This window comes from Urocitellus parryii, chromosome 3 (genome assembly GCF_045843805.1).
Source record: "Urocitellus parryii isolate mUroPar1 chromosome 3, mUroPar1.hap1, whole genome shotgun sequence".
Lineage (NCBI taxonomy): Eukaryota > Metazoa > Chordata > Mammalia > Rodentia > Sciuridae > Urocitellus > Urocitellus parryii.
The window spans coordinates 201002327-201017725 of NC_135533.1; the positions used below are offsets into that span (position 1 = coordinate 201002327).

Consider the following 15399-nt stretch of genomic DNA (forward strand, 5'->3'; position numbering starts at 1 on the left):
TACATTTTTCCTGGATTGAAAACAGAAATGTATCATATATAGTAAACACAATTAGAATCTGGGTGTTAGAAAAGTGAGATGTCATACTGTGATGGGGGAAAAAAAATCCAAGAGGCCCGGTCTGGTTTAGAAGTTCTCAGACATGTGACATCCCCAGGTGTATGACCCTTCTAGGAGAAGTCCTAGTGTGATACCTCTGAGCTTGTAAAGCAGCAGAAAACACTGCTGCTACCTACCCACCCCCTCCCTCCACTCCTCCAACTGATCCAAGTCCTGGAGAAAGGTGGGCACAACAGGTCTCTGAAGGAGTGAAAAATGAGGGAACTTGGGGATTTGGCATGAAGGCAGACTCCACAAGACAAAATGGACCCAAGGTCTAAAAGTGGGAATTAGACAAGAAGGGAGCTATAGAGATCATCTGGATGGTGCAATAATCTGCAGCTTGGACTGTCTGCATGAGAAGGCCCTGGCAGATTTTATAAAATGTTCATATTTGTATATGTAACAATTTATTATAGGAAAAATTCGGCGACAGATGTCAATTTACATTTACCCATCCTTGATGGTTTCTTATCTTGAACACTGCTGTGCTTAAGAGTCTTTTTTTTTTAAAGATCTTCTATTTTTTTTATTTATTCATTTATATGTGGTGCTGAGGATCGAACTCAGGGCCTCACACATGCTAGGCAAGCACTCTACCACTGAGCCACAACCCCAGCCCTGCTTAAGAGTCTTATTTGGTTTTTTTTTTTTTTTTTTTTTTTTTTTAAAAGAGAGAGTGAGAGAGGAGAGAGAGAGAGAAAGAGAGAGAATTTTTAATATTTATTTTTTAGTTCTCGGCGGACACAACATCTTTGTTGGTATGTGGTGCTGAGGATCGAACCCGGGCCGCACGCATGCCAGGCGAGCGCGCTACCGCTTGAGCCACATCCCCAGCCCCAGCCACATCCCCAGCCCCCTTATTTGGTTTTTAAAAATCAATTTTTCTAACTGGATTCTCTCTCAGTGTCACTAAATATTCATGAAGGCCTTGGTTTATGGTCCCCAAACGGTGAAGAAGACATGTTCAGAGCAATTGGGCAGGCTCTCTCTGGAGGGCAGTAGCCCTTTAGCTGGAAGTATTCTTTTCTTAAAACCCAAGAAACATACCACAACTTCAATCCCTTTTATTAAAGGGGAGGAAATGTCCAGAAGCCCAGAGCTGGTGAATAGAAGAATTACCAGGACTAGAAATGAGGTCTTCTTATGAGTAGTATGTGACTGCCATCCATGCTCAGTCAGGGCACAGGACCTGAACCTGTTCATGGGTTGCCTTCTTGGGTACAGTGACCCCTAGGGCAGGAAAGCCTTGGGTTCAAGAGCCCTCAGTCTTCTCCACTTAACTGTTCAGTGACCTTAAGGAAATTTAGTTCTCTCTTCTGTAAAAAATGGGGATAACAATCACAAGTTCGAAGCCAGCCTCAACAACTTAGTGAAGCCCTAAGCAACTCAGTAAGACCCTGTCTCAAAAAATAAAAAGGGTTGGGGATAGGGCTCAGTGCTTAAGTACCCCTGGGTTCAATCCCTGGTACCAAACAACAACAACAACAGGTAACTGAACATAAGAGATTGTTTTAAGGGTTGATTGAATTGGTCCAAATAAAAGGGCTTAAAGCAATATCTTGCATGAAGTAATGGCTCAGTTAAGTATGATAGTTTTTAAGATTTAATATGTTTACATCAGGATAATCAACAAAATAAATTAGAAATGAATTAAATTTAAGAAAAATACAAAATTTTTAAAAAGTGCATGTGATAGGGGCTAGGGTTGTGGCTCAGCGGTAGGGCGCTCACCTACCACATGCAAGGCCCTGGGTTTAATCCTCAGCACCACATAAAAATAAATAAATAAAATAAAGGTATTGACAACTACAACTAAAAAATAAATATTAAAAAAGTACATGTGATAGAAACAAAACATTAGCAAATTTGAATTAATAAAAGCAAAAATTAGGTTAAAAATATTATAAGGAGAGCTGGGGATGTGGCTCAAGCGGTAGCGCAATCGCCTGGCATGCATGCGGCCCGGGCTCGATCCTCAGTACCACATATAAAGATGTTATGTCCGCCGAAAACTAAAAAATAAATATTTAAAAAATTCTCTCTCTTAAAAAAAAAAGCTACCTCCTTAAAAAAATTTTATAAGGGAAAGATAAATAATAAACTGGTAAAAAGATTATAATATGATTGATAGCCAGAGTTAATATCCTTAATACATTAAAAAGTCATATTTGTAAGAAAAAAATTAATAAGAAAATAATAAGAAATAATGTAAAGGAAGTTCCATTTTTCAATTATGAAAATTTCGAATTATGATTCAATTTATATTCATATTTTATGCAGCTATCCAATTTACATACATAAAAATAATCTAGTGTTGGTTAGCATGCATGGAAATAGATGCTTTTGATTGAAGTGTGTACTGGTTTAATCTTTCCAGAGGGCAATTTGAAACTATGTACCAAAAATCTTTAAAATGTCCATGAAATGGATCTTAAAAATGTTCACCTGGTTATTCCATCTAGAAATTTATAAGACAGAAATAATCCAACAAGTATCAGTTTTATAAAGTGTTAAGCTGACTGGTTCCTCTGGCTCTCCGGTGTACAGGCCATCTGGGGACTGTCCAGCTTCTGATAATGTAAGCCAATCTAATAAATCACCTTTTATTTAAAAAAATAAAAGACAGTTCCAGCTGACAAGCCGTTCCTCAAAAATTATTTTCCAGACTAGAGAAGACTCACAGAAGGAAGGCTGAGTTACAGGATGCTGCCAGAACCTTGGAAAGGGATCTCCCTTCTTGTCAGACCTTCTCTTGTAACCGGCCTTTATGAATTGTTTGCAAGGGTTACTTAGAGCCTCCGTAACCAGCAGGTTGAGGGGAATCAATGGCAAGTCAAATCTAACACACGCACAGCATTATTTAACATAAGGAGCTCCAAATAAGTGTTAAAGAGAAGTCAAGTGAGAGACATTGCAGCAGACAGTGCAGTCCGCCTGGCTTCATTCACATTGATCTTCTCCATTCTTCATAGAGATGAATGTTACCAACTGATGTTAAACTTCATTGAATGCTTAAAAAAAAAGTGTCAGGCTGGCAACAACCCACATTCCTAAAATATTTAGTTATTTGATAGAACATCTTCCAAGACTATTTAATGGCTTTAAATCTCAGACAAAAAGCTAAAGGATACAAAATGAGACCCTGTGGGGGCGGGGGGGCGGGGGATGTGTAGGTAAATCCCTATTAAAGTGCAACAGAAAATATTAATAGTAATAATCACAGAGTAGGGAATTTGCTTTATTTATTTTTGGTGCCTTGGTTGTATGTTTAAGCAGCCACTATACCACTGAGCTACATCCCCAGCCACCCCCCCCCTTATTTTTATTCTCAATAATTTTCTGTATTTTACTTTTTTTTTTTCTATAATTTCCTCAGGGGGAAACGACCTTATGTTGGGAGAAATTAATTGATCATGGAGTAATTGGTTCATACAGTGTTCAAGGCAGCCACTCCGGGGGTTCAAGGCTCCCTGCTGCCGCGAACGTTTTGGGCCTTCTCAGGTCTGGTATCTGGGAACCTGTAAAATAAGGGGTGATATGCTAGATTAGTCGGGGCGGGGGGTCTTCTCACTGTAAAATGACCAAGGTTTAATATTTCCCCGATTTAGTTTAGGAACCAGACTGATTTGGGCGGCCCAGGGCTGGAGACTCCGAGGGCTTTGCGGACCCGCGCCGCGGCCCGCAAACGCACTGCGGTGGTTCCTCCTTGGCGCGGGCAGAACCGGAGCCCACCCACCTCGGGAAACCCGCGCAGCGACCCTTCTCACGTCGGTACGGGGGTTTCTGCTCCTCGGAGGAAAATAAGGTGTCCTAAAAGGCGTTTTTGCGTCATCGGTAGGTCACCCGCAAGCCCCTCACTCCAAATCGCCACCTCTCAGGTGTGCTTTCCTAAAGGTACTGGACTTAGGTTTAATATATATATATATATATATATATATATATATATATATATATATATATATATTTTTTTTTTTTTTAACCAGGATTCCTCGTGTGCATCATTTAAGATGAGGGCGCTCTCCAATTTGCAAACCATTTCAGACAGCTTTAGGTTTCAAACACGGTTTAAAAGAGAGTATTATGGGGCAATTCAAGACTTTGACCTTCACAGTTTTTAACTCATAATTCTTTTCTAAGGACCCTTCCATATCAAACACAAACGTCGCAAAAGAGCACACGCCGAGCCAGCCAGGAGTCGAACCTAGAATCTTCTGATCCGTAGTCAGACGCGTTATCCATTGCGCCACTGGCCCGTGCTAGCTGAGCTTTCACCGTGCAGCTGATCACCGCTGACGCAGTTTCAACAGGCTTCCTGGCACCAGCTCTTCGTTCCCATCCCTGCGTCGGTGTCGTGGCTCCGGCGCTGAGCTGCCGGCTCCGCCTTTCCCAACGAACACGCCGCACCAATCCGCAGACGCTACGTCATGGCGTTCTTCGACGCAATCCAATCCATCGCAGCAGGGGGCGTGTCTCTCACGCTCCAACTCGCATACTTGTTTGTCTCCCGTCGCCTCCCGTTCGCTTGCGTTCTTTCCCGCGGGGCGGCAAAGGGGTGGGGTGAGGCGGGCGCGGTGGCTGGAGTGCCAGGGTGACCGGTAGCGCAGTAGCGGAGGTGGTGGTGAGGCTCAGGGCGAGCCGGCGGAACGGAGAGGGAGAATTGGTGGTGCAGGATGGCGGCGACGACTTACGAGCGGCTGAAGCTGTGAGTTTCCGCGGCTATGGTGGTTGACAGAAAGGGCCTGGGGGCGGCAGGTGCGGGCCGGCGTCTCCGGGAGAGACCCGTCCCCCGGCCCCTGTCTCCAGGGCGGGAGCACGAATCTTGCCGGCCTTTCTGGGCCCTCTCGGCCTCGGCTCCCGCGGGGGAGCGGAGCTGCAGACCGGCTCCCAGCTCTCCTGGACCTCGTGACTACGCGGCCCTTCTGGGCGCTCCTCCCCACTTTTTTTTTTTCCCCCTTTTTAAAAGAGAGCTCTTGGCCCAGTTTATCCTTATGGCTTAGCAAAGAAAAAGAGGTTTTCCTTTATTTAGTGAATTTATAGTAACGTTTTAAAGTCCACATAACACTTTTCTCTTGGTTACGTCGAAGGCTGCTTGACGGGTCTCTAGGGTGCAGGAAAAGAAATTTACGGTCAGTACTTCTTTTAAGGTCTGGAAGGAGTTTACTTTGGTTTAAATTTTACACAACTGTAGCGTAAGCAGGTCCTTAAGTCTTTGCTGACAGCCATTCGCTAATCTCTACCGTTTGGACATTGCAAATTGACTTTTTGGTGAAGACAAATGCTTGGGGCTTTGGGAGAAAGTGGCCCTGGATGTTAAAGAGTTTAAAATAGTTGTTTGTAAGGGCTTTGGCTCGTCCTGGATAAATAATATGCATGTATTTCCCCTTAGTATTACCCTCAGCGTCTGCACTTTTCTTGTCTGGGAATAACTTTGTTCTACTCACTTTAATACTTTGCCTCTAGGCTATTTAAAAATCTGGTAGTCTGGGAATGTTTTTGACAGCAGAATCAAATGTAATTTTTGAGAAGCTTATCCATCCCTCTGTATGTTAAAATATCCTGGTACTTAGGCATAGGTATCACATTTCCTTTGCAGGAAAATGAGGAGGTATGGTTTGGGCACTTCTTGTACTCCCAAGAACCTCAGGCTCACTAATAACTTTCTGAAAGGTTCAGAGTTTAGGGGTGCAGCATTGGGTGGGAAGATATCTACTCCATGTCATGTATTTTGCAGAAAAGGTGACTACTTTTTTCTACATTTCACTCCCTTTGCCCCTCCCATTTATAATAATCCCTTTGAAAACCCCAGCTGCACACCTCCCTCCACATTTTCTTCACCTTTTCTTATTCTCTCCCATTTCCTGTTTGCAAAGTGATCAAAAAGTTGAAATGTCTTTGACTAGGTAACTGGCTAGGCCAGTGTTGCATGTGCTTTGCTGGTGAATTGGGTTATTGTTGTCTATCTGATAGGCATTGAAGGGTTTAATGTGATCTTACACCAGGTCTCAAATGTGTTTAAGCAATATGGAGCCTTGGTTTAATGCAGCTCAGTGTTAGGTTACAGGATGCAGTTGAATTTTCCTGTGGCAAAGATTGAATAAGATAGAGAACTTTAGAATTTTGATGATTGTTTTTGAACTGCCAACGCACTAAATTTCACCAGTCCAGACCTCAAAACAAACAACACCCTCTATATCCATAAAAGAGAAAGGAAATTTGGTCCTTAAATGATGAGAATGATGCTTTTGTATTGATTTATGTGAGAATAGAAGCTATAAATTTGTTTCAGTAAAAAAGTAAATTTGGGGTTATGTGAAAGTCATTCTCTGATTTATCAGTCCTTAAGTTTTGAGTACTTCTTATAAATGTGAGGATAGAACTCTTTTTTTTTTTTAAACCAATTTGTTTTACTTTAGCGGGCTTGTGAGTTGAAATCTCTGTTTTTATTCCTTTTTTTGGTCCTGCTGTTCAGTTTTTGAATGTGGCCTCTGACCAAAGAGTATTCTTTTGGATGCATCTGGATGTGGAATTGGTTGCTGACCTACATAAGAATTGGTAGGACACAGTAGCCATTTTTTAAAGGTGCCTGGAGATGTATTTTAAGAAAGTGTCATACAAAAGAGATAGTTTGGTTAATTTTTTTTAACAAATTTGTTGCACAGTGATTATTTAAATGTTAAAGTGCTTGAAATACTAAATATTTTTTCCTACATTATGCCATACTTTTTCTTTGTCCATCCTTGCTCTGCTGAAGTTCATCTTCCAGATATCTTAATTTCATCCTCTACTTCCTAGGGTACAATTTCCACTTCCTATAGGATCAAGCCCATATTAGTTGGCTTAACCTCTATAATTCTTAACCTCTCTATAATCTATTTTCTAACTTTATTTTCTGTAAGTACGCTCCCATCCCCTGCCCATTTCTGCCAGATTTGGCTCACCCTCTTCTAACTTGGGTTTATTTTGATCCTTTCACCCAGAATGCTTTTTCCTCTCTCCTCTCTCTCTATATATGCTGATCAAATCCATGATAGAACTGAGAAAACTCAGGTTTTTTAGTCAGAATAGATTTGGATTCAAATCTTAAACTTGGTACTTGCTTTCCAGGGCATAATACTTAATCTCTCAGAATCTTTTTTTTTTTTTTTTTTGATACTGGGGATTGAACTCAGGGGCACTTGACCATTGAGCCACATCCCCGGCCCTATTTTGTGTTTCATTCAGAGAGACAGGGTCTCATTGAGTTGTTTAGCATCTCACTTTTGCTGAGCTTCACTTTGAACTCGCAATCCTCCTGCCTCAGCCTCATGAGTTGCTGGGATTACAGGCCGAAGTGCCTGGCTCAGAATCATTTTTTTAATCTGTAAAATCTGAATGTTAATACTTCACAGAATTATTGCATGGTTTGAAAAGGATTGTGGATGAAATACTCACTGTATGTCACAGAGACCTTCTCTGAGAAACCTTTTCTTTTCACATTTTTCTTGTCGCTCAGCTGTGATAAGTCTTTGAAGCCAGAAGTGAAAAATTAAACAACAAAAGTCCGAATGATTTATATATTCTGTCTCTTTGGATTGATTTATAAAGCATTTACTGTGTCATGGACAAGAGGACTGAGAGCTATAACCATCCATCCAAAACACTGTTTGAATCAGTCACCTAGAAAGAATGTGATCATGATGTATACTTTGTTTCTTTAGCTGTGTTGCCACTATCTAGAATGTGTTAGAAGCACCTTAATAGACCTCTCCTCTAGTCCTACTCAGTATTTAACAAAAAGCCTGTGCATCTCCTCAGTGAACCTGCATCCCCAGTAAATGAACTTTCCAGTATAGATCACCCATCAGTACTTTAAAAAGAATAGTTTGTAGTAATTTGGAATGTATTCTTTTGAAAAAGCAGAGGCTTAAGTCTTTTCATGTATGTTGTTTTCTTCCCAATGCCTCTGTAAGGTCTTAGGTAGGTATGTCCTCTGTCATTGTTGAAGACAGCCAAATAATTACCCTTAGTTACAGTCAGGTCACACAGTCAAGCCACAGCAGAGCTGACCTTGGAACACAGTTGGTCCGGAGTCCAGTGATCTTTCCATTACACTGCAGTATTCAAATTACCTTTTTTCTCTTTATCAGGTTGATTTATTCTTAGTCCTCAGACATGCCAGGTATAGAAATGAACTTATAATAAAAAATAGTTGACATATCCAAATGGGTTTTTAATATGGAAAACAATGTAGATTTGTTTAGAATTTAAAATTTATATACTTTTTAAACTTCTAGGCAGTTTTAAATGTCCTTTGTTGAGACTTCTTTTTGTTTTTTAGATCCTTTATGTAAGCATGGGTAATTTCAAATGTGTATCTGAAATTGTGAAACAGACTAGAAATGTATTATTCCCCCCAACCCCCATCTTGAAAGGTCAGCTGAAACTAGGTGGAAAACAGGGAATCCTTTAGATACTGAATCTGGCTGCATCTTGTCTCTGAAGAAGTACCGTTTCCTTAGTTAAGAAATTGTCTTTCCTACAAGATTTTCATAGCTGTGATGTCAGTCAGGGCAGATGTATTGCAAACTAGAGAACAGATGTAAGCTAACCTGCATTGTAATGAGAACCTATGTGATATGTCCAACATTCACATATCTCTCCATGGAGGGAAGGGTATAGATTATCCTCATGAAATTGGACAAAGATGATAAAGTTTGTGTCTTAAGAATGGCATAATTGGATGGAAGTTCGGGCTAGAGAGTATAGATGAATGCTAAGTGATGCGATGTAGCTAGCATCCTTTAGATACATAAACTTTGTGACAGTGACAGTTACCAGGTTCCTAGGCAAATAATCATTTTTTCATTATGATAAGATGTATATAACATATATTATTTTAACCATTTAAAATGTATAGTTCAATAGCACGAAGCACTTTCACGTTGTTGGCCAACCATTACTACCATCTGTCTCCGGAATTCTTGTCTTCTGGCAAAACTAAAACTGTACCCATTGAACAACTCCCTATTCTTCTATTCCTCCAGCCCCTGGCAACCACCACTCTAAGTCTTCTGTTTCTGTGAATTTGAAATTAGGTGCCTCATTTAAGTGAACTCATAACACTATTTTTTTTTGGAACAGGCTTATTTCACTTAGTATGTCTTCACAGTTCAACATGACAGAATTTCCTTTTTAAGACTGAATAATATACCATTATATGCACAGTCATGTTGCTTTGCAATGGGAACACATTCTAAGCAATGCGTCCTTAACCAATGTTGTTGGGTAAACATACAGTATACTTACACTTGTCTAGATACTTACACAGCCTATTATACACTTAGGCTACATGATATGGACTATTGTATATGCGGCTCATAGTTGACCAGAACGTCTTTATGCAGTGCATAATTACTACCATGTTTAGTTTATCCATTCAGCTGATGATGGACATTTTGATTGCTTCCACCTCTTTGTTGTGAGTAATGCTGCCATGAACGTGGGTCTATAGATAGCTCTTTAAACCCTGCTTTCAGTTATATTGAGTATATACCCAGAAGTAGAAGTGCTGGATCATATAGTAATTCTATTTTTAATTTTTTGAAGAACTGCTATATTGGCTGCACCATTTTATCTTCCCACCAGCAAAGTTACAGGGTTCCAGTTTCTCCACATCTTTGCCAATACTTATTCTTTTTTTCATTTCTTCTCTTTTTTTTTTCCCCATTTTAGTGGGTGTAATATACTTGAAGTGAGTTAATTTTACTCATGGTGATTGGCAGGATTTTGAAGACATTGCTTGTTGTCTGAAATAAGATATGATTGTTACATGGGGAAAAACTATGTTTTTAGATATTCAAATTATAATCTAAGAGTTATAGAAAATAAAAATGATATTTGGTATTTATAATAAAACATGTTGCTTTTCTTAAAATTTAACAAGGCTCATTTTTTTTTTTTTTTAAAGAGAGTGAGAGAGGAGAGAGAGAGAGAGAGAGAGAGAGAGAGAGAGAGAGAGAGAGAATTTTAATATTTATTTTTTAGTTCTCGGCGGACACAACATCTTTGTTGGTATGTGGTGCTGAGGATCGAACCCGGGCCGCACGCATGCCAGGCGAGCGAGCTACCGCTGAGCCACATCTCCAGCCCAACAAGGCTCATTTTTAAAAAGTATTCTTTGAATCTCAGGTGGCTATAAGATTAAGTGTATTTGTGGGGCTGGGGTTGTGGCTCAGCAGTAGAGCGCTCACCTAGCATTTGCAAGGTCCTGGATTCAATCCTCAGCACCACATAAAAATAATAAAGATATTGTGTCCAACTACAACTAAAAAATATTAAAAAAAGTTTATGTGTATTTGTATTAACATAGTAGCCAGAATTTTCTTTGTTGAATTTAACTTTTAGTCTCCTGTGGTTTCCTTTTTTAATCCCATACTATGATACTAATCCTTAAGAGCAAAATAATCTACCAAATGAAGGTAGTTAAAGTAGGAAGCAGTTGTTATTTAAGTATTATTTTGCTTTGATATTTCTTCCATTATAGTATGTGGCTACAGAAACCAGAATTCTAGGTGATATTGAATCTTCTTATCTTTTTTATTTTAATTTTCCACTTCTTTTTTCTTTTTGATATTGAACCCAGGGTCACTTTAACCACTGAGCAGTATCTCCAATCCTTTTTATTTTGAGATAGGGTTTCACTAAATTTACTGAGGCTAGCCTCTAACTTGTGATCCTCCTTCCTCATCCTCCTGGGTCGCTGGGATTTCATACATGGACCACTACACCTGCCTGAATTTCCTTGTATTGAATTTAGTATATTCTTATTCACTTAGAATTAATAGTTAATTGTATCCATCCCTGCTGTCCTGTCCCTTTACCCGCCCCCCCATCCTGATACTGGGGATTGAACTCAGGAACATGCTATAAACCCAGCCCCCTCCCCCTTTTTAAAATTTTTATTTTTGAGGCAGGGTCTCACTAGGTTGCTCAGGCCGGCTTCAAACTTGGGATCCTCCTTCCTAAGTCCCCATAGTAGCTGGGTTACAAAGCGTGCATCAGCTGTCTTGTTTGGCAATAGTTGATTGTATTCTGAACACTGTATCAGATGGTTTATATAGGACCAGAGCCCTTTTTATATAGCATTAATTTTTGAACCTTAGAGACCTGACAACATAGTTAATGACCAAATAATCTTGAATGGAATCTTCTTATTCTCTAAAGCCTATTTTATTTATATTTATTTATAAAATAAATAATGTGATAGAGTTCTGTGGAAATAAAGGACATCACAGGGTTGCTGTTTTTTTTTTTTTCATAGAAAAGTTTTTTCCTAGGTTTTTAGTTACCATTGTTTTTCTTCATTTGCATGAAGTCCATCAGTTCTAAGTAATTGTTATGTTGAGAATGCAGTATAACCTGTTGACTCTTAAACTTGGAAGAAATCCTGGGAGAAGGTGGCTTGAGCAATACTCTGTAAACTTTCTTATCAGGGAGAATACTGTTCCCTCTTTCTCATTTCCAGTTTAAAACTTGACCTGTCAAGAGCTTTTCTTAGCAAGGAAAAAGGAAAACAGTGTTTAAAATTTTATTTACTCTCACTGAGCCAATAAAAACACAAGTTAAGTCCCTTTAAAACTATGTAGGTTTTTGCTGACTAAATATGTCATATTCTCTAAGAAAATTGATTAAGCTGCTGCTTTTTTCTTGTGTGAGAAATACCCAGGAGAATGGACTAAGCTCAGTCCTTGTCTTCAGAGACGGCCACTGGTGAGGATTTTAAATCCAAAGGAGCAGTAAAACCATAAACACCAGCAAAATTACATCATTGAATGTTCACTTAATTATTCTTGATTGTAAGTGCTAGAGGGTGCAGTGTTTGAAGTCTCAGGAGCATAAAACTTATAGAATAGAATTTACTATATGTGACAAATATACTTCAGATCAATATTAAGGCCAACTAATGAGGGGTGGGAAATGAAAGGAGGAGAAAAAGAGGGCAGTAAGGGTGTGTACAGGTGTCTCTGAGTGGGGGTGATGTACTGTTGTGATTAGTAGGATTCTGAGTCATTATTTACAATTATTGTCCTTAGAAATGTTGATTAGCTAATAGTCATTGTTCATACTTTCATTATATTAATTCTTAAGCCCAGAGATAGCAGACATTACCAGAATAGTGTGGTGGCAGCACCCACGTTTTAGGTTCTGGCAGCATCTCTCAGCAGTAAAGGCCCCAAGGCCTTTGGGCTAAAACTCTAACTTAATTCATAATCTTATTTGTGTATTTTGTTATTTTAATACATTGTTAAAACTTTATTTTAATCTTGCCAGTATATGGTTTAAAAGTAAACAGTACACAAAGCTTACAGTAACAAAGAACACCCTTCTGTACCCCCAACTCCCACTGTCCTAGATGCAACTTTTTAAGTGACTTCTGATATTTTATTGCATATTTCTAAAGAACATGCTTACACTGCTGTTTCCTGATGTTTTTCAATTTTAGTCATCTGATGACTTTCTTCTTCAGAAGATGACGATTTAGCTTTTACTTCTTCTGAATATAGTTATAGTAAAATATTCAGTGTTCAGAATTTCTTGTTAATGAAATGAGAACAGAGTGTTACAAAAAAATCATCTTGTTTTGTATTCTGTATCTGACTCTGTGATTACCCCTCATTTTAGTGGGGCATATCTTTCCTGCTAAGAAAGAGGAAAGAAAGATATTTTTTTCATTTATTGATTGATTGATTGATTGATTGATTGGTGGTACTGGAGTTTGTTTATTTATTTATTTATTTATTTATTTATTTTTTGGTACTGGAGTTTAAACCCAGGGGCATTCAACCCCTGAGCCATATCCTCAGCCCTTTTTATATTTTATTTAGAGACAGGGTCTTGCTAAGTTGCTTAGGGCCTTATAAATTGCCAAGGCTGGCTTTGAATTTGCAATCCACCTGCCTCAGCCTCCATTCTGAGGATTCTGAGTCATTATTTACAACTATTGTACTTTTATTTGGTGGGTCTTTTAGTCTAGAAACTTGTCCTTTGGTCATGGATTAAATTTCTTACTATGGATTTGATAATTTCTTTTTTTTTTTTCCCCCACCTTCTTTGTGTGTTCTGGAATTCCTGCTAAATGGAAGCTGAACATCTTGGATTGTGCCTCTTTTTCTTTCTTTTTCTCCCTCCCCACCTCAATCATCCTCCCTTCCTTCTTCCCTTCCTTCCTTGCTATGCTTTTATCTCACAATTCTTTTTAGTCTGTTCTCAAGGAGAGTTTTTTCAGTTTTGTCTTCCAGCCTGTTAATTATTCAAATTATTATTTTCATCAGTTCAAGAATATATTCATGCTTTTTTTTGATAACACCCTGTTCTTATTATTTTATAAATTCAATGTCTTCTTTCTTATAAATGTGTTTTGAAGTTGTTTTCTGTTCTTAGCATACTTTGTTTACCCAGAGTTGTTTTACTGCTTGTTTTGATCTTTGTCTTCTCAAAGAGAACCTTTATTTAAGTACCTAGTGACTCTTGGTTGTCATCCCATGTTAAAGAATGAGGCATTAAAAACAACTAATTCAAAGATTTTTTTTGTGGGTCAGGACTTGTCAACTGTAGCCTTCATTGTGGTGTGATTGTGCAAGAACTCTCATCTTCAATTAGGTTCCTAAATGTCAGCAGTTCCAGGTCTTTTTTCTCTTGTACCTCTTAGTTTTTTCAGGGACAGTCTTCAGAGTTCCTATGGGGATTGGGAGTAAGTAAACTTGGCCGACATCATTCTGGAAGCTGGGCAGAGAAGGAGGATTGGATAGTCATCTGTAAGTAGACTTCTGGGTCTCCTGACTTTATTTGTCATCTCACACTGAGCTGGTCCTCAGCTGTGCCTGGTATCTGGAGTCCAGGGATTCTCTTGTCAAACTGTTTTAAATTCCAGCATCAGGAAGGGCAGGTGCTTGGGTGCTACTGGTTTGGATAAGGATCTTATTGTTCCTTTTACAAACTTCAAACTTCTTCACTTCCATCCCTACTCTTGCCTTTCTTTCATTGCCAAATCCTTATTTAGCTTTTTCCTCTGCTCTTGAAGCTATTCAGTGTTTTTTGCTGAAATATGTTTGTGTTGTTGGTTCTTATCTCATAGACAATTAGATTTTTCTGGTAATTAAGTTAATTAGCCTATTTCCAAGCACTTTTTATTCTTCAAACCTGCATTTGAGTGGCTTGGATGTGTCCTCAGCCTGCATCTGCCTGTTGGTGCTCCCCAGATTCTGTCTTCTGAAAGAAGATCAAGGCTTTTTCTGTGGAAGATTTTCACTCTTGGAAATTTGTTTTAGTTTCCCCTCAGTTAAAATTCAAATTTATCGATCTTACTTCAAATGTGTTTATCCAGACTCAAAGGTGTCACATATTGTATTTTTTAAAAGAAAAGTATATTTTCTAACTTTGTAATTTTAAAAATTCTAAGCACATAGTAAAGTCATTAATGTGGTGATTATTAGGAATATTTGTTTTGTTTTGCTGTGCTGGGGATGGAACCCAGGGCCTCACTTATGCTAGGTAAGTGTTGAACCACTGAGCCACACTCCCAGCTCTCTAAATCAGTTGTAAATTTAAATGTCAAATTGAGAAAAAAATTTTAATTGCTCATAAAAAGCTGATTTTTTCCATGTATGTGTACATATGTGTGTGTATAATTCTTTTTAATCACTTGATTTTTAACAATGACTGCTTTATTGATTGAAATGTACCTGAGTTACATATTAAAAAATGTACAGAATATGGAAACAAAGTGTGCTTTTCAGTTCATTGGTTTCATTTAGATAACTTATTTTAATTCTTGAAGTTTTACAGGTGAGAAGTTTAAATGCATTTATATAGACACATGTAGAGTGTAGAAGGATGAATTATTGAGGGCAGGGGCAATAAATATTTCTCCACTGGCTGTTTATTTAGATGCAAGTTTTGATTTTGTGCATTATTTAAAAAAGAGGAATTCAGTTTCTGTGATGATATGTTGAATAATCATCTTTTTATATTACTAGTAATTATTGAACAATTCAACTAGTTATTCAGTACAATTCAATTAGTTATGTATCTGGAGACATAAACTGTGGTAGCCCTGTCCCCCACAGTACAGCGCTGAATTTAGAATGCAGACCTTGAACAGCACAAAGAAACTCAATGTAATAAAGACTGGTGGACTTGATTCCAGGGTCAGAACTGGGTAGCCCTCCTCAGGCCTTCTCTGTAGATGAAAAACTAAAGCACAAGAGTGAAACAACTCAGTGGTCTGAGGTCACTTAGTAACATAATAATAATGCTCCC

At 38.6% G+C, this 15399-nt stretch overlaps 1 protein-coding gene and 1 non-coding gene across 2 annotated transcripts in view; one reads left to right on the forward strand and one right to left on the reverse strand.

Annotated features, from left to right (window-relative positions):
- Positions 1-4282: 4282 nt before the first annotated feature.
- Trnar-acg (transfer RNA arginine (anticodon ACG)) lies at positions 4283-4355 on the reverse strand. Its single transcript has one exon. It is a non-coding gene; the product is annotated as a tRNA-Arg (tRNA).
- The window catches only part of Sacm1l (SAC1 like phosphatidylinositide phosphatase), a 57859-nt gene continuing 46776 nt past the window's right edge, over positions 4317-15399 (forward strand). The window contains exon 1 of the mRNA XM_026389898.2: positions 4317-4804. Coding sequence (XP_026245683.1) covers positions 4773-4804 — 32 coding nt within the window. The 5' untranslated portion in view covers positions 4317-4772. The remainder of the gene's footprint in view (positions 4805-15399) is intronic.